This window comes from Canis lupus, chromosome X (genome assembly GCF_011100685.1).
Source record: "Canis lupus familiaris isolate Mischka breed German Shepherd chromosome X, alternate assembly UU_Cfam_GSD_1.0, whole genome shotgun sequence".
Taxonomy (NCBI): Eukaryota; Metazoa; Chordata; class Mammalia; order Carnivora; family Canidae; genus Canis; species Canis lupus.
Window position 1 is genome coordinate 2,855,094 of NC_049260.1, and position 23,529 is coordinate 2,878,622.

General features: G+C 40.4%; 2 protein-coding genes across 2 annotated transcripts; both read left to right on the top strand.

The window, feature by feature from the left end:
- Positions 1 to 1,448: 1,448 nt before the first annotated feature.
- On the top strand, positions 1,449 to 9,369 carry LOC100684897 (odorant-binding protein-like). Its single transcript, XM_038586691.1, has 6 exons — positions 1,449 to 1,573; positions 2,162 to 2,301; positions 4,851 to 4,921; positions 6,642 to 6,756; positions 7,765 to 7,862; positions 9,320 to 9,369. The coding sequence occupies exons 1-6, from the start codon at positions 1,496 to 1,498 to the stop codon at positions 9,367 to 9,369; spliced, it is 552 nt and encodes a 183-aa protein (XP_038442619.1). The 5' UTR covers positions 1,449 to 1,495.
- A 4,128-nt stretch (positions 9,370 to 13,497) lies between these two features.
- On the top strand, positions 13,498 to 19,607 carry LOC100688842 (odorant-binding protein-like). Its single transcript, XM_038586468.1, has 6 exons — positions 13,498 to 13,635; positions 14,229 to 14,368; positions 16,672 to 16,742; positions 17,982 to 18,092; positions 19,078 to 19,179; positions 19,585 to 19,607. The coding sequence occupies exons 1-6, from the start codon at positions 13,540 to 13,542 to the stop codon at positions 19,605 to 19,607; spliced, it is 543 nt and encodes a 180-aa protein (XP_038442396.1). The 5' UTR covers positions 13,498 to 13,539.
- The last annotated feature ends 3,922 nt before the right edge of the window (positions 19,608 to 23,529 follow it).

The window sequence follows — 23,529 nt, forward strand, 5'->3', positions numbered from 1 at the left end:
ATGACAGACTGGGTTTCACACGATATTAACCCTGGTCTTATCATACTTAAAATAGATACTCATTTATTATGGATATTCCAGTCTTACTCTTCTTATTCCATGGCCCACTTATCCTGTTCCATAACCGACCAATTCTTACCCTACAGCCCACTTACCCTATTCCATAACCAACCAATTCTTACCCCACAGCCCACTTACTATATCTTGTAACCAACCAATTCTTACCCTAAGGCCCACTTACCCTGTTCCATACTGACCAATTCTTACCCCAGGGCCCACTTATCCTGTTCCGAAACCGATCAATTTTACCCCATGTCCCACTTACCTTGTTCCATAACCGACCAATTCTTACCCCATGGCCCACTTACCCTATTCCATAACCGTCCAATTCTTACCCCATGGCCCACTTACCCTGTTCCAAAACTGACAAATTTTACCCCACGTCCCACTTATCCTGTTCCATAATGGACCAATTCTTACCCCACAGTCCGTAACCAACAAATTCTTACCCCATGGCCCACTTATCCTATTCTGTAACCGAACAATTCTTACCCCACAGCCCACTTACATGTTCCATAACTGAAAAATTCCTACCCCCCAACCCACTCTTACTATTCCATAAATGACCAAATGTGAGCGAAAGGATTGCAAGATCCCTGTTCTTTTGTTATTTCATTTTATTAACCTGTAAGGATGAGTGGCAAATTATTGAATGTTGAATGAACTGACCATGGTAACAGCTTCCTAAAAGACTCTTTTATCAACCGAATCCGCAATTTTATTAAAAATACTAATAACAAAGTAAGATATGTTTTCTCCAAGCTAAACACTTTCCTATGAGCTTTCCATAGATACATATTTATCTGATATTCATAAGCTCAGAGGGGCAGACATGCTCAGGAGACTGCACATCTTGGTCCCTAAAGAACCTCCAAAGTGATGTCACCCCCAGCTCACCCACTTCAGACACTTGGAAAGAGAGGGCGACCAGATGACTGCATATTTGCATCTTGACATTTGCATCTATGCGTTTGTATACTCCAATATTCACATGTAGATCTCCCCATCTTTCCACAAGGAATAGGGAGCAGTTGTGCTGGGACAGGAAGGTCATCTCCATGAAACTCACTGAACAAAAAGTGAAGGTGATGTTTGATTTTTCCAAGACTGAATTAGTATCCATGTGACAGGAGATATATAGCAGGCTTGACCCAAAAAAGACTAGAGGTGGACAAGCTTCTAAATGTCATTTCTAGAGATACGGGAGAGATGATCAACATACCCAGGGTCTGACAGATCTTTGGGATATATCGCTGCCAACCAGGATGTTTATGTTCAGTGTTGCACAATGATCTCGTGTGAAGAATGACAAGAAGTCAAACATTGCCACATCCATAGACATATAATATATAAAGTGATGAAAACTGAGAATCTCGTCAACAGGTAACCCAACTCTGAAGCTTCTCCAAAGGAGGAATCGAGAGGTTCTGGAGACATGAAGATTCTACTGCTGTGTCTTATACTTGTTTTGGCTTGTGATGCCCACCTACCCCTTCCTAATGTACTGACACAGGTATTGTGTACACGCTGACCTGACAAGGTGGTCTTTTTTTTAATGATTTTATTTATTTACTTGTGAGAGACACAGAGAGAAAGAGAGAGAGAGAGAGGCAGAGACATTGGCAGAGGGAGAAGCGGGTTCCATGTGGGGAGCCTGATGTGTATGTGTGTTTGGTTTCCATGGGGAGGGGAGTTTAATATGTATATCCAAATGTATGTACTCCAAGGTTAGCCGTCTACTTGGAAACTCAGAATGCCTCTGTTAATCGTGTCTTTACATATTTCTCCTGGACGTGTCTCCTATGCTCTAATAATTGCACATTTCTACATTTCTCCTGTAGTATAAGAGAGAATGTGCATCAGCCAATGAGCTGTTGGGGTTGAGGCCTTGCAGTTGATAAGCATGGTTATGCTATTTTAGGAATATGTCGATTTGTGGTTTTGTTGTTGGCTTGGGTTTTCCCAGTATTTTATAAATCTTGAGTCACTCAATAAAGTTAGGTCTGTGCTGATGCAAAAGAGAAAAGAGGGCCATGATGGCCAATGTTGGAGAAAATGAAAAGAAATTGAGTAAAGTTGCTAATGAGAAGTTTACTTTTAGATTTCAGGACCATGGAAGACCTTGTACGTATCATCCAACAACCTTGACAAGATTGGCGAGAATGGCCCGTTCAGGGTTTATATGAGAGGTATCAACGTGGACGCACCAAGACTCAAAATGTCATTCAATTTTTATGTCAAGTAAGTAACAATAACACAGACTAAAACTGCCTGTAAATGCTTGGCCCTCAGGGGGCATCTGATTCACTGTTTGCACTGAAATGTCAGGATGTGAACAAGTTAGTACACCTTGTTGTTTAAAGAGATGGTTCTCATGCTTCGGTGACCATAGGGTTCCTGCCACTGGCTCAATTATTCTGTATCCTGAAGAACTCACAAGTAGCATATTTTAATCATTGCTGCCTCAAGTCTTATTTATAAAATGACTGCTCTACTCCAGGCACTTTATTAAGAACTCACAAAACTAAGAGAACATGAGGAAATTTATTTGTGTTTTTTGAGCTTCATTGGTCAAAATAGAGCCTTACAGAGATCTATAAACTAGTAACGACACTATGCATGAAATTCTATTATAAGAGTGAAGACGAAGTGGAATGAGAGTAGCAAAAATTGGCCAATGTTTGCATGAGGGAGTCTACAAAGTGTGACTGGCACAGGGCAGGTGTAGGGTGCTTCTGAAGGTGGACTGGGATGTTCAAACAAAGAAGGAGCAAGGGGACAGATGTTGGCACCCAGATCAATGGAAAGGGCCTGAAATCAATGAGAAAATTTGAGCACCTGCACACATCTCTCTCTGTGTCTCTGTCTCAGACATGGACACACATCCTTGAAATTTATTGCTACATTGGAGGTAACCGTAAGCACATACTTTGATGACTCCATCTGCAAATAGCAATCATTTCCATACCAACATTTAAGTTTCATCAGAAGGTCCCGAGAAGTATACAATGAAGCAAGAGGGATCATTTAATGCAAATAAATGGAGAGCGTCCAGAACCACCACATCTTGCAAACAGATCCACCGCCCATAAGATTAAAAGCTATATTTACATTCGAGGTGGAGAGCTGTTTCTTTTTACTGTTTGCTGTCCTTTGAATCCAGATAGAACTGTGCTGCTGACCGATGCTCCCTTAGGAGTTCAAAAAGGAGGCAGTATAGAGAAACAGGAAAGTTTGCAAGGCGGAGGGGGACTCAAGCAGAAAACAAGATGTGAAGTATTGCAAGGCTGAGAAATGCTTGGGCAAACCTACTGGCTGGAGGACTGAAGCCAGGAAAAGCTTGAAAATAAGGAGAGAAAGGTGTTCGTCTGTCAGGTTGGGGGAGAAACGGGAACAGGAATAAAAGGGAGGATGATGTTTCTAATGATATATATCAAAAACCATGCCTTAGCAGAAACGGAATGAAGTCTGTTTCTGAGGATCGCAGTTGTAAAGCTGTAAGTGGGCTCCAAGATGTCACACACAGTAGAGACAGACTGTGAGGAATGAAAAACCGAAAAGGATGAGCATTAAGACATTAAAATAAGAGGGTTATGTTTGGAGGGATGCATTTATAAATATACACGTATAATTGATGATGTATAAAACATGTTATCGAATTATAAGGTAAAACAACATATAATAATTATTTTAAATATCTTTTCTTCTTTTTTTAATTTTTATTTATTTATTTATTTATGATAGTCACAGAAAGAGAGAGAGAGAGAGAGAGAGGCAGAGACACAGGTAGAGGGAGAAGCAGGCTCCATGCACCGGGAGCCCGACGTGGGATTCGATCCCGGGTCTCCAGGATCGCGCCCTTGGCCAAAGACAGGCACCAAACCGCTGCACCACCCAGGGATCCCTAATAATTATTTTACATTCACATGTATATATATGCAGTATAGTGAGCATTCCATTAATAATACTCGAAGGCTTCCCTAAGTTTTAGTGGATAAATCTGCTATACATAATATACAATAATTATATTAATGTGTGCAATGTTATGTAATTGTAGAATTGATTATGCATGATACATAATACAGTTGATTTTAATGTTATATATATGGACAATCAGATTGCACACATTCCTATCTCAATAGATACTAAATTGATTATGGGTAATACACAGTATGATTGATTATATGTTATATGTACATAATATCAAATTGCAGACACCCCAATCCCAAGAGATAAACTTGTTAGCTTTTAATTATTTTTAAAGAATACCATATGATCTTTTTTGGTCATTTTTACAAGTTTTGTGTCCATCTGCATTTAGTTGACTTTGCATGTGGCCTCTCCTTCTGCAAGGAGGTTTCCTGGAGTGTAGTGTACACATGATTCTGGGCATCCACATGAAGGATAGTTCACTCAGTTCGCACATACGTGTGCATCTACTGACCTTTCGAGGCAACATCTAGTATACTTGTATTCGTGGAAAACGTCACCTTTGTTTTTTCTTCTTTCCTAATATTTAAATTTCATGTTTAATTGGCTTTAATACGACCTGTTTTGAATCTGTTGCTGGTCTTCAGACCTACTGATCTGATTCTATGTGTAGACAAAGACATCCTTGCGAGGTGATATTTGATCCTGGAAAACCTATTTCTTGTCTTTCCAATGTCACACTGTGCATAGGCACTCAATGATGCCTCAAGCAGGGCCTTGGGGGGTGGAAAGAAAGAAAATGTTAACCATGGACCAAAGTTTGTTTTCATCCATCCACTTGAAGGTTTTTTGTTTTTAAGGGTTGACGGAGAATGCGTTGAAAAGTCTGTTGAGGGATCATTAGGACAAGACAATCTTATCAATACTGGTTGTAAGTACAAGCGTTCGTTGATATAATAGGGTTGAAATGGGATTCTCGACTTCTCTCCAGAACTCTGTCTACCTGAACTCTAGTTTGACCAATGCTTCGAAGTGAGACTGTGCACATGTCCCTAAATCTTCTGAGCACTGTATTTTGTGGTGCGCAGACAAGTCAATCAAGGGACACCAGTGGCCCCTTCCAATTCTGAGTATTATTCATGGTGTGCTTAGGATACTCAGTTCATAAGGTTCTCAAGTGAAGGAAAATGTTTCCAGATCACTTAAAATGACCTTAGGAACTAAATCAAACAGGCCTATCCTGAGTTTTTTTATTGACATCGTTTTGCTTAATGGAATACATTTTATTTTTTTATTTTTTTATCAGAGCAAAACAGACTTTATTTTTTAAAAATTGGAGTTCAATTTGCCAACATATAGCATAACACCCAGGGCTCATCCCATCAAGTGCCCCCCTCAGTGCCCATCACCCAGTCACCCCTGCCCCCTGCCCACCTCCCTTTCCACCACCCCTTGTTCATTTCCCAGAGTTAGGAATCTCTCATGTTATGTCTCCTTTTCTGATATTAATGGAATACATTTTAAACCATAATCTTAAAACCTCTTATCGATTCCATGTATGGGAGATTAACTTAGAATCCAAGGAAATCAGAGTGATTTCAAACAGCAGCCACATTTCTTCATAAGCTCAGCGTGTGTCTGAAGCAAGGGGCTGCTGCTTAAGATTTAGATGCCTAAACTCCTCTCAAGGATCCTAAACAACTTTCTGATTTTTAGTGGCCAGATGTCTAAATATGCGATCAAAATTGAAGCGTGTCAATCTGTAGTTACAACCCTCGTCTGAGATTACAATAGATAACGAACATGTAAGTAAGTAAAATATACATCAATCAAGCGAACTATATGCCTGCCCTTCTGCACCACACATATTCATCAGTAACTTTTATTACCAGTGTATTTTTAAATAACATTGTCACTTTCCTTACTCTTACGTGATCTTTCTGTTTGCCTGAATCATCAATGTTCTCTTCTTTAATTTTCTACATTTTGTAACCTTTTTAAAGATAGATTTGGACATGGCAAATTTAAGAAAGGAGAGAAACAGAATGACTTTACTGGACTTACTGTAACAGGCCTTGGGGAACTAGGAATTGTAACCAGAAACTGTAACTAGAAACATTTGTTTGAAATTGTAACTAGAAAACATTTTAACAAGACTGGGAAGTGTGAAATGGTTAAGTGCACATGTGAAATATTTAATTGCAGGAAGGCAATGTACCCCCTACCCCCCTTGATGTCATTGGCATAAGCAACATTAATGTTCACTGAGCTGTTGAGGGGACGCATAAACAAATACAAAATGTGACCAATACGGTAACCACACCATGGTAAAGCCAATCTACAATAAATTAACAAAGGGAGGGCAGCCCTGGTGGCCCAGTGGTTTAGCCTCACCTTCAGCCCAGAGTGTGATCCTGGAGACCCAGGATCAATTCCACGTCGGGCTCCCTGCATGGAGCCTGCTTCTCCCTCTGCCTGTGTCTCTGCCTCTCTCTCTCTCTCTCTGTCTCTCTCTCTGTGTGTCTGTGTTTGTCATGAATAAATAAATAAAATTTTAAAAAAATAAAGTGAAGAGAATAATATATATATATATATATATATATATATATATATATGTAAGTATTTACATATTTTTTTCTTCTGTCCTACAGATGAAGGTGACAATGTATTCCAGGTTGTTGAAGTGACCCCAAATTTTCTGCTAGCCTATGATTTCAATGCTGATGACCAAGGTGGAATGACAAAAACAGTTTTTTTCTTCGGTATGTATTACATCCTGATGATTTTCATGGCCATATAACACATCCACCGTCAGCATTTTCATTGAGAAAACCAGTACATCTTCTCATTACTAATTATCCTGCAAACAAATCTGAAGTCTCTTGGTGCTTTGTGTCAAGGATCCTGGAATTATTCTAAAACACAAATGTGGAAACAAGGGCTGGTAACTGTGGCAGCTATTAAATCACCAGACATATAAAAATAAGTCCAATGTTAAAACTGAATATTAAAAAAAAAAAGAGTTCTATTATAAATAGTTCCTTAACAGGTCAACAAATTTCAGTCTCAACTATTGTCAGGTTGACCCCAATTCTTGCAATTTATGACCATTCTTCTCATACACTCTTCAGCTTTGCAGCTGAAGCTTCTCAAATAAACCTTCACCACATTTAATCCTCCCAGTGCATTGCTGTCATGATACTACTGACTCTTTCGCCGGTGAATAACCACACACAGGCACTGAGATGGGTGTTGTGGCCTCTGGGACAGTAGGTGTCAATTTGGATACAGGCATCTGAGAACTGTAGTTTTAATGAAAACAAAAACCAACGAAGCTGTCTCCCATACGGGAGACATTACCATTACATCCCATTACCATGGGAGACACGGCTGCTATTGGTCTGGAGGGTGAGAACGGTCCTTCCAATTGCTTTGGGTCCAGAAGCAACGTGCATGTCAGATCTAGATTCTGAGGCACAGGCCGAGGTGCAGTCGATTGGATTTCTTGCTGGATTGGGTCCAAGATTCATGGAGTTCCTACTGCGTCCCTGGAGTTCTGCTGCTGATGCTGGACAGTGCACGGCTGTGCAGTTGGACAGGGTTTCACGGCTCTTACCCACCAAGTCAGGCAGCTGACATTGCCACAAGGGCAATGGTCATTGTTTGGGACTCCATGAAGGACTAGATTTCCCCATAAGTGATTCTCATTCTGTATTCAGAAATTCTTAGGGCTTCTAACGGGCAATTTCCACTTTATACATGATTTCCAGTCAGAGGACCTGGTGTTCATAAGGAAGACGTTGCAAAGTTCAAGAAGCTGAGTAGCGAAAAGGGTATTCCAGAAGAAAATATTATATACTTAGGCGACACTGGTAATGTGACTCCCGATATATAATTTTTTGAATACATCCTTCACCTGATACATAACTCTGCTTTTTCACCTTTCTCTTCTGTGGATGATCTTGTATAAAATCTACAATTGAGAAGAAGAAATCATGGGGAGTCTGGATGGCATGGGTGGTGAAGCATCCGATTCTTGATTTTGGCTTGGGTCATCAATTCTGGGTTGTGGGTTAGAGCCCTGCATCAGATGCCACACTTCTCCATCACCCTCTTGTCCTCTCTCCTTTGCTCTCTCTCTTAAATAAATTTTAAAATATTAAGATTACAAAAGAATAAATTCTTACAAATACTGGGATGTTATCATTGGTTCTTCCTCTTTTCACGTTTTGTATTTTTGTTACCAGACAATTGTCCAGCCCAGTGATGCCAACTCCTCCTAAATACTGTAAGTAACAATGACCTGTCATGAGTGCCTTATGTCAACTAACCCAATACTTGTGTCAGTAGAGAACTGTTTTGTTACAAGAGATTACACTGTTTACCCCAAGTCCTATGAGTTTGAAAACCAAATGAGGTGATTGATGCTAAAAAACAGATTTGGTTTCAATGTGCAATCACACAAAATTCACGCCAATGATAGTCATTCAGAGACAGGCAGGAGATGACACATTTTGGTGGGGATGACTAGAAAAGCACTGGAGAGCCTCTACCCATGCGGTGTACCACATGCCTTTAAGGCATATTCACCAGCAAAAGGTGTTTTCCTTAAAATGTGATTTTTAAAAAAGATTTATTTATTTATTTATTATTTATGATAGACACACACACACACAGAGAGAGAGAGAGAGAGAGAGAGAGAGAGAGGCAGAGACACAGGAGGAGGGAGAAACAGGCTCCATGCTAGGAGCCTGACGCGGGACTCAATCCCGGGACTCCAGGATCTCACTCTGGGCCAAAAGCAGGTGCCAAATGCTGAGCCACCCAGGGATCCCCAAAATACGATTTTTGAACTTTCTAAAGTCAGATGAGCCTCAAACCATGATGCTGATATAGCCTAAAGGGCGCCTTGTGTCACTGCTCTTGGGAAGCAATGGAGGATACAAGAGCAAATGGAGACATTAGCTTCCAGGCCACATATAACATCTTGAAGCCACAGAGCTTTTGGAATTGGAAGAGCAGAGTGTCAGTCCATCAAGAGTCCTGTAAAATCATTTTTGATGGGCCATCTCCATGAGCATGCATTCTGAAATTATCCAGGTCCTGGCAGGGATCTTCATCATGAAAGGTCCCATCCAATGTACATCCACAAAAAAAAAAAATTCTCATGGTTCTTCCTATATTGTAGGGATGGAGACTCTGAAGTTTCGTCAGAACATGTGTGCTGGGTTAACTTGAACCCTTGACATTATACTCCTTGAGGCCCACCGTCGTAGGCTATTATATGGTCAACTCACTTGAACCTTCTGTCCTGTTTCCTTCCCTCTAGCTGTGTCACGTGTCGTCTTCCTCATGGAATCAGGATCAACAGTAGGATGAAAGCACTCCTTATTTCTGCTCGGCATCATTTCTCTTTCTTCATAAACATGTTTCCTTTTGCCATTTCATCTCTCTCGCTACCATTCATGCCTATTGGGTGTTACTGGAATTCATATGATGGAATAAATTGACTAAACATGTGTTCTGTATCCGTATTTTTGTGCAGATAGTCACTTATTTATAAATACCCAAATATCCACTTTCAATATAACTATCCAGAAATGCATGGCTATAACAGGATCAATATCATATCAGAGACATTTTACATTAAGACTAAATGTGCTATAGAGATATCATTAAGGGAGGGAGAAAGAGATCTAAACCATAAGGAGAAAGAGGAAATTCTGATGGATATATTTCCTTCCCAGAGCAGTGGACACTGCGATGTGTAAGGAATGGCCATTCCGACTGCAGTAGGCAAACTCGTTGATCAGCTATCTGTGACACACAGGTGTTCACCATTGAAGAGATTAGCAGTCTGGATGCAAAACTTGTTCTGATGGCTGAGCCAGAGTTCAGAGATCTACTCCAGGCCCCAGGAAAATAAAATTAGATCTCAACAACCTTTAATAGAATAAATAGTGTTTTTACTTACACAGAACTAGTTTTTTTTTTTAAAGATTTTATTTATTTATTCATGAGAGACACAGAGAGAGAGAGAGAGAAGCTGAGACACAGGCAGAGGGAGAAGCAGGCTCCATGCAGGGAGCCCAACGTGGGACTCGATCCTGGGTCCCCAGGATCACACCTTGGGCTGCAGGTGGCGTTAAACCACTGCACCACCAGGGCTGCCCACACAGACACAGTTTCGAAATGGGCTACAGTATGCACACGTCGAAAGCATCAGTAAAGAATACTATCTTGGTTTTTGTTGGAAGTCAGAAACATGCCAAGGGCAATGTTTCATTTGTGCTTTTTGAATAAAAGACTGTATGCATTTGGAGTTCTGACTCTGGTCACAAGAGTGTGTCTGGAAATGCTGGGGAGTGAAGTAGATCAATCAATCCTCAACCTCGTGGGCATGTTGAAAGGTGAGCCCCGGTAATAATGTGTTTAAAAAACTGTGAACTATAACACACATACCCATATACCATTGTGTGTGTGTATGTGCATATATACATGTGCATAAATATCATGTGTAAAAATTACAGAAATCTTGTAAGAATAGAAGCCAGAATCTGCATTTTTTTGACCTAGTTTCTTTCACTCTTTCATGAAGGTATGTGTGTGAGACTAATGTTAATAAGGAACGGAAGGTTGTCACCACGGATGGCATAGAAATGAATAATCACAGAAAACTATTAACAAAATGATGGCAACCAATTTAACACCTTTAATGAAATGGGTACATTTCCCAAAGACACGTTACCAATGTTGACATAAGAGGAAGAAGAATCCTTCCCTAGTCCTTCATCAACTAGAGAAACTGGATTTTCCACCATAGTCATTTCCATAAGGAAGCTGCTGGTCCAGAAGTTTTCAGCGTGGATATAGGTATAAAAATAAGGGATATTAAAACTCATGGTCTTTTGTCAGTTCACTAGGAACTCCTATGGGAACCTGCATTCTGGGACATAATTTTGATGAGTGTTGCCGTGGAATAAGTAGTCAAGGGGATGAGTGAAATTAACATTTTAAGAAGAATTTGGACTAAGAATTGAGAGGTTAATTCTCAGAATAAATGCTCATGTTTGAACTGGTCCATCTGTAGAAATGAGGATATCGGTAAATGAAAGCAGAGCATAACACAGCAGTGCAGAAAGCAAGGACTGAAAGAAATAATAATGTTGTGGGTAAGCTGGAGGTGTGACTATTGCATTCATAAGCACCAGACCTGTGCACGGTGTTTGGAGATAGAGTTTATTTCTCTCTGCGTCTGTCATTCTATCACTACCCAGAGCTGATCAATGAACAAAGCAGGCGCTGGGAGGTCAATCCCCCCTGCCGCATACAGTTTAAACTCTCTGTGTAATTTTTGAGTCCCACAGAACTTACATACAGCAGCCTACTAAGGACCAGAAGCCTTACCAGGAACATATACTGCTGAGCAACACATAGTGTGTCTACGTCTCACATACCACATTCTTGCAACAAAGTGATCAGGGAAAAGAAAATGACTAAAACAACAAATACTGATAACACTTAAACCCGGTGAACTAGCATCATTCTGTGCAGAAATCTAAACTGAAACAGCCACTCTGAAGATTAATCTTAGCAGTTTCTGGGTTTTAAGCCAAAACAAATTGTATCTTCTAGCAATCATACTCTTGTAAGTTTGTCATCCTTAAGGGGAAAAGGGGTCAGTTAAGTTATGTGTGTAAGAAAGAGTGCGATCTTGCCATTTGCAACAGTGTGGATGGAGGGAGAGGGTATTACACTAAGTGAAATAAGTCAGAGACACATATCATAGTTTCATTTTATTTTTTAAATCTATTTTTAATTAATTAATTTTTACTGGAGTTCAATATGTCAACATACAGCATATCACGCAGTGCTCATATCTAGTGCCCCCCTCAGTGCCCATCACCCAGTCACCACAACCCCCAGCAAACCTCCCTTTCCATTACCCCTTGTTTTCTTCCCAGAATCTAAAAATAAAAACATATGGACAAACAAACCCAAAGAAGAAAAGGCCCATAAACACAGAGACCAAACTGGTTGTTGCCTGAGAGCAGGAGATGGGGGATGTACAAAATGGGAGAAGAGGAGTGGGAGGCACAGGCTCCCAGTTATGGCATGAACACGTTCGAGGGGGAACACGTGTCATGTCAGGGTAACCCACATGTAGGATTTCATAAGTTGAGAAAATAAATTTTATTATAATAGTTAAGGAATTATCTTCTTTTAAGTTTGTGGCTTCATTATAACATGATTTAGGGTATCTTTGTAATACCAGAATTTAATCTAAGGGCACCTGGGTGGCTCAGTGATTGACCATCTGCCATTGGTTCAGGGCGTGATCCCAGGGTCCTGGGAGAGAGTCCTGCATCGGGATTGCAGAAGGGTCCTGCTTTTCTCTCTGCTTACTTCTCTACCTCTGTGTCTCACATGAATAAATAAAAAAAATCTCTAAAAAATTAATCTAAACACTTTTAATATGTTTTATGGCTTGTGGTTTTCACGTGAGAAAGTCTCTAAAGAAGCCCCAAGGTGCACATGTGCGTTCCTCTAAGATTTATTATCATTTTGTTTTTTGTCCTTAGCTCTTACAATCACCTTGAAGATATTTTGGGGCATAATTTGAGCTAGAATCTACTTTTAAAAGTATCCTATTCCATGACTGACCTATTCTTACCCCATGGCCCACTCATCCTATTCCATAAATGACCAAATGTGAGCAGAGGATTGCAAGATCCCTATTTCATTTTAATAGCCTGTAAGGATGAGGGGCAAGTTCATTCAATGTTGACTAAACTGACCATGGTAACAGCTTCCTAAAACACTCGTGTTTTATCCACCGATTCCCTCGTTTTATTAAAAGGCATTAATGACAAGGTAAGACCTCTTTTCTCCAAACTAAACACTTTCCTACGTGCTTTCCATAGATACATAATTACCTGATATTCATTACAAGCTCAGGGGGTAGACATGCTCAGGAGACTGCACACCTCGGTCCCTAAAACAACTCTAAGGTGGTGTTATCCCCAGTCAGCTCACCTACTTCAGGGACTTGGAAAGAGAGGGCGACCGGATATCTGCATATTTGCATCTTGGCATTTGTATTTATGTGTTTGCGTGTGCCAATGCCCACATGTAGATCTCACCATCTTTCCCCAAGGAATAGGGAGTTGTCCTGGGGCAGGAAGATCATCTCCATGAAACTCATCCAACAAAAAATGAAGGTGATGTTTGGTTTTTCCAAGACTGACTAAGAAATGTATCCACGTGACAGGAGATATGCAGGCTTGAGCCAAACAAGACTAGAGGCAGAGGAGCTTCTGAATGTCATTCCTAGAGATACAGGAGAGAGGAGTTACATGTCCCGGGTCTGAGAGGTCTTTGGGATACATCGCTGCCAACCAGGATGTTTATGTTCAGTGTTGCACAATGATCTCGTGTGAAGATGACAAACAAACATTGCCACATCCATAGACAGATAGTATATAAAGCGATGAAAACTGAGAATCTCATCAACAGGTAACCCAACTCTGAGTGTCTCCAGAGGAGGCAATGAGAGGTGCCGGAGACATGAAGATCCTACTGTTGTGTCTTGCACTCGTTTTGGCTTCTGATGCCCAGCTACTCCTTCCTAATGTACTGACACAGGTATTGTGTACACGCTGAGCTGACAAGGTGGTCTTTTTTTTTTTTTTTTTTTTTTTTTAGGATTTTATTTCTTTATTTTTGAGAGAGAGAGAGAGAGAGAGAGAGATTGGCCGAGGGAGAAATGGGTTCCATGTGGGGAGCTTGATGTGTATGTATGTTTGGTTTCCGTGGGGAGTGGACTTTAATATGCATATCCAAATGTATGTAATCCAAGGTTAGCCGTCTACTTGGAAACTCAGAATGCCTCTGTTAATTACCTCTGTCCTTACAAATTTCTCCTGGACATGTCTCCTATGGTCTAGTAATAGCACATTTCTACATTTCTCCTGTAGTATAAGAGAGAATGTGCATCACCCAAATGAGCTGTTGGGGTGGAGGCCTTGCAGTTGCTAAGAATGGTTATGCTATTTTAGGAATATGTTGATTTGCAGTTTTGCTGTTGGCTTGGCATTTCCCAGTATTTTATAAACCCTGTGTCGCTCAATAAAGTCAGCTCTGTGCTGATGCAAAAGAGAAAGGAGAGCCATGAAGGCCAATGTTGGAGAAAATGAAAAGAAACTGAGGAAAGTTATTGATGGGAACTTTGCTTTTAGGTTTCAGGACCATGGAAGACCTTGTATGTATCATCCAACAACCTTGACAAGATTGCGGAGAATGGCCCGTTCAGGATTTATATCAGACGTATCAATGTGGACATACCAAGACTCAAAATCTTATTCAGTTTTTTTGTCAAGTACGTAAAAAAAAAAAATAGACTAAAACTGCCTGTAAATGCTTGGTCCTCAGGGGGCATCTGATTCCATGTTTGCAGTGAAATGTCAAGATGTGAAAGCCTGTGATGGTCTGAGTTCTTTATTAAGTTAGTACACCTTGTTGTTTAAAGACATGGTTCTCATGCTTCTGTGATCATAGGGTTCCTGCCTTTGGCTTTAAGATTGTCTACCCTAGAAACTCACAAGTAGTAATTTTTTTTTAAAGATTTATTTATTTACTCATGAGAGATACACAGACAGAGGCACAGACACAGGCAGAGGGAGAAGCAGGCTCGACGCAGGAAGCCCGACATGGGCCTGGATCCCAGGTCTCCAGGATCACACCCCAACTGCAGGCAGCGCTAAACCGCTGCGCCACCAGGGCTGCCCTACAAGTAGTAATTTTGAATCATTGTTACATTGCTAAATTCACCAGAGCCTCTGTTGCTTCAAGTTATTCATAAAGAGACCACTATACTTAGGCACTTTATTAAGAACTCAGAAAACAAAAACAAAAAAAATACAAGAACAACAACAAAAAAAAAACAAAACTCAGAAAACTAAGAGAAGATGAGGAAACTTATTTGTTCTTTTTGAGTTTCCTTGGTCAAAATAGAGCCCGATAGGGATTGTAAACTAGTATCAACACTATACATGAGAGTGAAGACGGGGTGGAATGAGAGCAGCCAAAAAAGGCCAACGACTGCATGCGGTGAGTTCAAAGAACACTGGCACAGGGCAGGTGTAGGGTGCTTCTGAAGGTGGACTGGGATGTTCAAACAAAGAAGGAGCAAGGGGACAGACGTTGGCACCCAGATCAATGGAAAGGGCCTGAAATCAATGAGAAAATTTGAGCACCTGCACACATCTCTCTCTGTGTCATTGTCTCAGACATGGACACACATCCTTGAAATTTATTGGTACATTGGAGGTAACCGTAAGCACATACTTTGATGAGTCCATCTGCAAATAGCAATCATTTCCATACCAACATTTAAGTTTCGTCAGAAGGTCCCGAGAAGTATACGATGAAGCAAGAGGGATCATTTAATGCAAATAAGTGGAGAGTGTCCAGAAGCACCAAATCTTGCAAACAGATCTACCGCCCATAAGATTAAAACCTGTATTTACCTTGGAGGTGGAGAGTTAACTGTTACTTTTTACTGTTTGCTGTCCTTTGATTCCAGATAGATCTGGGCTGTTGACCAATGCTCCCTTAGGAGTTCAAAAAGGTGACAGTAAAAACAAAAACAAAATCAAAAAGGATGAAGATTCAGACAGTTAAACAAGAGGTTTATTTTTGGAGAGATCCATTTATAAATGTACACATATGACTGATGACGTATAAAGCATGTTTATAATTATAATGTATAATAATCTGTAATAATTATATGCATGCCTGAAGTAGAGCCAGCATTCCATTAATAATACCTTAAGGCTTCCCAAAGTTAGTAATGGATAAATCTGCTATATAAAATACATAATGATTACAATAACGTGTGCAATGTTAGGTGGTTGTCGAATTGATTATGATAATACATAGGACCCTGGGTGTCTATGTCACATATACAGAAAATCAAATCACGCACACATCCTGTCTCAACAGATACATAAAGGATTGTCTACAATATACAGTATGGTTGGTTTTAGGTCATATATACGGATAAGCAAATTAAACAGACCCTATTCCAAGATATAAACCTGTTAGGATTTATTTATTTGTTTGTTTGTTTATTTATTTATTTATTTTAAGAACACCATATCATCTTCTTGGTCTTGTTTACATTTTTGTGTCTGTCTGCATTTAGTTGACTTTGCATGTAGCCTCTGCTCTGCAAGGAGGTTTCCTGAAGCGTAGCATACATGTGATTACGGGCATCCACGTGAAGGATTGTTCACTCAGTTTGCACATATGTGTGCATCTACTGACTGTTGCCAGGCAACATGTAATTGATTTGTATTTGTAGAAAAAGTCAGCTTTGTTTTTTCTTCTTTCGTAATATTTAAATTTCATGTTTAATTGGCTTTCATATGGCCTGTTTTGAATCTGCTGCTGGTCTTCAGACCTACTTATCTGACTCTATGTGTAGACAAAGACATCCTTGCGAAGTGATATTTGATCCTGGAAAACCTATTTCTTGTCTTTCCAATGTCACACTGTGTATAGGCACTCAGTGATGCCTCAAAGAGGGCCTTGGGGGGTGGAAAGAAAGAAAATGTTAACCATGGACCCAAGTTTGTTTTCATCCATCCACTTGAAGATTTTTTTTGTTTTGTTTTTAAGGGTTGACGGAGAATGTGTTGAAAAGTCTGTTGAGGCATCAATAGGACAAGACAATCTTATCAATGCTCATTGTAAGTACAAGCGTTCGTTGATATAATAAGGTTGCAATGGGATTCCCGACTTCTTTCCAGAACTCTGTCTACCTGAATTCTAGTTCGAGCAATGTTTTGAAGTAAGACTGTGCACATGTTCCTAAATCTTCTGAGCACTTTATTTAATGGTGCGCAGACAGGTCAAACACGGGACACCAGTGGCCCCTTCCAGTTCTGAGTATTATTCATGGTGTGCTTAGGATGTTCACTTCATAAGGTTCTCAAGTGAAGGAAAATGTTTCCAGATCACTTAAAATGACCTTAGGAACTAAAGCGAACAGGCCTATCCTGAGTTTACGTATCGACGTCGTTTTGCTCAACGGAATACATTTTAAACCATAATCTTAAAACCTCTTATCGATTCCATGTATGGGAGATTAACTTAGAATCCAAGGAAATCAGAGTGATTTCAAACAGCAGCCACATTTCTTCATAAGCTCAGCGTGTGTGAAGCTTAGATGCCTAAGCTCTTCCCAAGGATCCTAAGCGAACTTCCGATTTTTAGCGGCTGGATGTCTAAATAGGCGATCAAAATTGAAGTGTGTCAATCTCTAATTACAGCCCTCGTCTGAGATAACAATAGATAACAGACAAATAAGTAAACTATACGTCAATCAAGCGAACTATATGCCTGCCCTTCTGCACCACACCTATTTGTCAGTAACCTTTATTACCAGTGTCTTTAAATAACATTGTCACTCTCCTTACTCTTATATGATCTTTCCATTGCCTGAATCATCAATGTTCTCTTCTTTAATTTTCTCCATTTTGTAACCCTTCTTAACCTAGATTCAGGTTAAACCTAAATGGCAAATTTAACAAGGGAGAGAAACAGAATGACCTGGACTTACTGTAACAGGCCTTGGAGAACTAGGACTTGTAACCAGAAACTGTAACTAGAAACTTTTGTTTGAAATTGTAACTAGAAAACATTTTAGCAGGACTGGGGAGTGTGAAATGGTTAAGTGCACGTATGAAATATTTAATTGCACGAAGGCAGTTACCCTCCTTGATGTCATTGTCATAAGCAACATCAATGTTCACTGAGCTGTTGAGGCGTCGCAGAAAGCAATACAAGAATGTTGTGACAATATGCTAACTACACCTTGGGAAAGCCAATCCTCAACAAATTAACCAAGGCAACGTCTATATATAAATAAATAAATATATATATATAAACTTTACTTGACTATACATACATATTTTTGTCTCCTACAGATGCTGGTGGCAATTATCATCAAATTCTTGATGTGACCCCAAATGCTCTCATAGGCTATATTGTCAATGTGGATGACAAAGGGAGAATCACAAAATTAGCTTCCTTGGTTGGTATGTATTACGTCCCGACGATTGTCGTGCCCATATAACGCATTCACTGTCGGCATTTTCATTGAGAAAATCAATACCTATGAACATTATTGATTATCCTGCGAACAAACCCTACGTCTATAGGTGCATTGTGTCAAGGATCCTGGAATTATTCTAAAACACAAATGTGGAAACAAGGGCTGGTTGCTGTGGGAGCTCTTAAACCACCATACATTTAAAGACAAGTCGCAATTGTTAAAATTGAAAATTAAACGAAATTGAGTTTTATTAGAAATACTTTCTAGCAGGTCAACAAATATCAAGTCTCGACTAGTGTCAGGTTGACCCCAATTCCTGCGATTTATGACCATTCTTCTCATACACTCTTCAGCCTTGCAGCTGAAGCTTCTCAAATAAACCTTCACCACATTTAATCCTCCCAATGCATTGTTGTGATACTGACTCTTTTGCCTGTGTATAACCACACACAAGCCCTGAGATGGGTGCTGTGGCCTCTGGGACAGTAGGTGTCAATTTGGAAACAGGCATCTGAGAACTGTGGTTTTAATGAAAAACAAACAAGCCAACTAAGCTGTCTCCCATTATCATGGGTGACACGGCTGCTATTGGTCGGAGGGTGAGAACTGTCCTTGCAGTTGCTTTGGGTCCAGAAGCAACGTGCATGTCAGATCTAGATTCTGAGGCACAGGCCGAGGTGCAGTCGATTGGATTTCTTGCTGGATTGGGTCCAAGATTCATGGAGTTCCTACTGCGTCCCTGGAGTCCTGCTGCTGATGCTGGACAGTGCACGGCTGTGCAGTTGGACAGGGTTTCACGGCTCTTACCCACCAAGTCAGGCAGCTGACATTGCCACAAGGGCAATATATGGTCATTGTTTGAGACTCCATGAAGGACTAGATTTCCCCATAAGTGATTCTCCTTCTGTATTTAGAAATTCTTGGGGTTTCTAATGGGCATTTTCCACTTTATGCATGCTGATTTCCAGGCAGAGGAGCTCATGTTAATGAGGAGGACATTGCAAAGTTCAAGAAGCTGAGTAGAGAAAAGGGTATTCCAGAAGAAAATATTATATACTTAGGCGATACTGGTAATGTGACTCCCGATATTTATTTTCTTGAATCTATCCTTCACTCGATACATAGCTCTGCTCAGGGAAAAAAAAAAAACCTCAATTTCACCTTTCTCTTTCATGAATGATCTTGTATAAAACCTACTACTGAAAAGAAGAAATCATGGGGCACCTGGGTGGCTTGGGTGGTGAAGCTTCCGATTCTTGATTATGGCTCAGGTCATCACTTCTGGGTTGTGGTTGGAGCTCTGCATCGGATGTCATACTTCTGCCTCACCCTCTCATCCTCTTCCTCCTTGCTCTCCCTCTAAAATATTTTTGAAAAAATTTAAATTAAAAAATAGAAGAAATTCTTACAAACATTGGGAAATGGTCGTGATTGGTTCTTCCTTTTTTCACCTTTTGTATTTGTTTTGTTCCCAGACAACTGTCCCAACCATGAATAACAACAGTAACACCAATTCCCCCTAAATATTGTAAGTAACAATGACCTGTCGTGAGTACTGCTATGTCAACTAACCCAATCGTTTTCCGTAGAGAACATTTTCCATTACAAGAGCTCATACTGTTTACCTTGAGTCTGTTGAGGTTGCATATCAGATGGTGTGATGGATGTTAAAAAGCAGTTACAGGGTCAATGCAGCATCATGCAGGGTCATGCCAATGATAGTCATTCAGAGACAAGCAGTGGAGACAGAAGTTGGCAGGGATGACCGAAAAAAGTTGGAGAGCCTCTACCCATGCGGTGTACCACATGCCTTTAAGGCATATTCTCCTGCAGAAGGTGATTTCCTTACAAGGTGATTTTTGAACTTTCTAAAGTCAGGTGAGCCACAAACCACGATGATGGTATAGCCCCAAAGGCCGCCCTGTGTCACTGCTCTTGGGAAGCAATGGAGGATACAAGAGCAATTGGGGACATTAGCTTCCAAGCGACATATAACATCTTGAAGCCACAGAGCTTTTGGAATTGGAAGAGCAGAGTGTGAGTCCTTCAAAGATCCTGTAAAATCATTTTTGATGGGCCATCTCCATGAGCATGCATTCTGAAATTGTCCAGGTCCTGGCAGGGATCTTCATCATGAAAGGTCCCATCCAATGTATATCCACAAAAAAATTCTCGTGGTTCTTCCTATATTGTAGGGATGGAGCGTCTGAAGTTTCCTCGGACCATGTGTGCTGGGTTAACTTGAACCCTTGACATTATACTCCTTGAGGCCCACTGTCGTAGGCTATTATATGGTCAACTCACTTGAACCTTCTGTCCTGTTTCCCTCCCTCTAGCTGTGTCACGTGTCATCTTCCTCATGGAATCAGATCAACAGTAGGAAGAAAGCACTCCTTATTTCTACTCGGCATCATCTCTCTTTCTTCATAAACATGTTTCCTTTTGCCATTTCATCTCTCTCGCTACCATTCATGCCTATTGGGTGTTACTGGATTTCATGTGATTAAATAAATTGACTAAACATGTGTTCTGTATCTGTGTTTTTGTGGAGATAGTCACTTATTTATAAATACCCAAATATCCACTTTCAATATAACTATCCAGGAATGTATGGCCATGATAGGATCAATATCCCATCAGGGACAGTTTACATTAGGACTAAAGTGCTATAGTGGTGTCATGAAGAGAGGGAGAAAGAGATCTAACCCATCAGGAGAAAGAGGAAATTCTGAAGGATATATTTACTTATAGGGATGAGGCAATCTGGTCAAGAAAATGTTCCCTAGATGCATCTAATCCACCTCAAGGGACGGGCATAGGTGCCCATCACTGAGATTTATACTGAGACTGTCCTGCACAACATGAGTCATAATCCAGGGGAAATGCGACTCTCACAACACCATCACCTATGATCCTGATGAGAAGAACTGATATTTCTTTACAATAAGATTGTCAGTCATCCAAGGTGGGGCAGCAGCTGAGACCTGGTCAATGCCTAGGGTCATGAAGTCGATGTGATACTTGCAGAAACAGTCAGACTGAGGGCTCAGTTGGGAGGCTGCTAACCTCGTACTTGAGATCTAAGGTGTGCCGTTCCGTTCAGCTTCCCAGAGCAGTGGACACTGCGATGTGTAAGGAATGGCCATTCCGACTGCAATAGGCAAACTCGTTGATCAGCTATCTGTGACACACAGGTGTTCAGCATTGAAGAGATTAGCAGTCTGGATGCAAAACTTGTTCTGATGGTTGAGCCAGAGTTCAGAGATCTACTCCAGGCCCAGGAACATAAAATTAGATATAAACAATATTTAAACAATAAATAGTGTTTTTACGTACAGAGGCATAGCCTCCAAATGGGCTGTAGTTTACACATGTCGAAAGCATCAGTAAAGAAGATTATCATGGCTTCTGTTGGAAGTCACAAACATGTCAAGGGCAATGTTTCATTTGTGCTTCTTGAATAAAACAGTGTATGCATTTGGAGTTCTGACTCTGGTTACAAGATTGTGTCTGGAAATGCTGGAGAGTGAAGTAGATCAATCAATCCTCAACCTCGTGGGCATGTTGAAAGGTGAGCCCGGGCAATAATGTGTTTAAAAAACTGTGAACTATACCACACATACCTATATATCATCGTGTGTGTGTATGTGCATATATACATATGCATGAATATTAAGTGTAAAAATTATACATAATTACAGAAATCTGGTAAAAATAAAAGCCAGAATCTGTTTGTTTGTTTTTTTTTACCTAGTTTCTTTCACTTTTTCATGAAGATATGTGTGTGAGACTAATATTAATAAGGAACGGGTGGTTGTCACCACGGATGGTCTGGAAATTAATAATCACAGAAAACATTTAACAAAATGATGTCAACCAAGTGGGCTTGGTTCAAGTCAGAGAGGGCATCGGGACAGAATTCTATATGCATCCTTTAAACTAACTGCCAATAATATTCAAACACCAATGCTGTAAAAGTCTTGGGCAAATGCCTAAATGTTTTATTTCTATGGAAAGCAACGTACAATGTTGTGTTCTCAGGTTGGTCGGGAAGGTAGTTTTAAAGTATGAATATGCAGCAAGGGGATCTAGTTGGAATATGATGATAGAAATTCATGTGCAGGGCAGCCCGGGTGACTCAGCGGTTTAGTGCCACCTTCAGCCCAGGGCAAGATCCCGGAGACCCAGGATTTTGTCCCACGTTGGGCTCCCTACATGGAACCTGCTTCTCCCTCTGCCTGTGTCTCTGCCTCTGTCTCTGTGTCTCTCATGAATATAAATAAATTCTTTAAAAAAAAAAAAGAAATTCGTGTGCGATGCTATTCAACCGCCTCAATGGTACCTCTCTTGTTGTTTCTTTTTACTAAGAGATGGTATGTTTTTGTTGTGTATGGCTTCCTGACATTAAAATGGTTTATTTGGATGTAAGTTTAGACCTTGGTTTCAATAATAGCTGTAGTAGACAGTGGGGTTGCACAATTCTTGCAAATTTCACTATGAGACCTCGTGAGGAGCTAGGAGAGGGCTGGAGCCCACCCCCTGTCATATGCCTACAATCATGCAACGGGGAACTTTGCTCTCATTAAGCAACTGCTTAGCTTGAGGGCAAGACCTGCTCAAAGTTAGGTGGGTTTGGAACAGTGTAAATCTGCATCAGCTGAAGAAGAGGAAGATGTTTTAAAAAGTTTCATTACTTAACAACTGGTGTGGGGGTCAATCAACTGAGGAATACGCGGGCTGCAGAAGCCATATTTTCCGACGGGGCAATATCACTAGAATGCAATAATTTATCACTTAAGATCGACAACCAAACACAGGACCTTTCACATTTGTCTGAAAGGATAAACGACATAAGAACCTGGCTATCAAACCACGAACGAGGAGCGTATGCTGAAAATAACAAAATCCTGATGAAAGAATTCAATGAAGCCCCAAAGAAAAGGAGAGTCCTCTCATGTTCAGTGGACTGGAAGACTCAAAATAGTAGAGCTATTTCCTCATCAAATGGCTGTTTAGATTCCACACAAGTAGTCTTCTGTGGAATTGTCAGCAGTGACTTTGGCTCATCGAGACAAGTTTATCTTACACTTTATAGAGGAAGCCAAAGATCTAGACTAGATAGAGAGCAATGCTGAAAAGGAAGGATGAAGTTGGAGGACTCATGCAACCTATGCTTAGACTTTTCTGTAAAGCTACACCAAGTAGTAGAATATGCTATTGTGGTAAATAGGCCTACACATCAATGGATAGAAGAGGAAATCTAACAATACGCTCACAGAAATATACCCAAGTGTTACAGAGAAAGCGATTAAAGGAAAAAATAACAGACTTTTCAACAAATTCAGATAGAGGGATTGGAGAAAAACATTACATCTGAATGCAAACCTTACACCTTATGGAAAAGTCAAGTCAGTTTCATC

Coding starts and splice junctions, on each gene's coding strand:
- LOC100684897 (XM_038586691.1), top strand. CDS start 1,496: ATGAAGATTCTACTGCTGTGTCTTATACTTGTTTTGGCTTGTGATGCC. Junction 1,574..2,161: donor TTCCTAATGTACTGACACAG/GTATTGTGTACA, acceptor GTTTACTTTTAG/ATTTCAGGACCATGGAAGAC. Junction 7,863..9,319: donor TATATACTTAGGCGACACTG/GTAATGTGACTC, acceptor CCTTCCCTCTAG/CTGTGTCACGTGTCGTCTTC.
- LOC100688842 (XM_038586468.1), top strand. CDS start 13,540: ATGAGAGGTGCCGGAGACATGAAGATCCTACTGTTGTGTCTTGCACTC. Junction 13,636..14,228: donor TTCCTAATGTACTGACACAG/GTATTGTGTACA, acceptor CTTTGCTTTTAG/GTTTCAGGACCATGGAAGAC. Junction 18,093..19,077: donor AAAATTAGCTTCCTTGGTTG/GTATGTATTACG, acceptor GCTGATTTCCAG/GCAGAGGAGCTCATGTTAAT.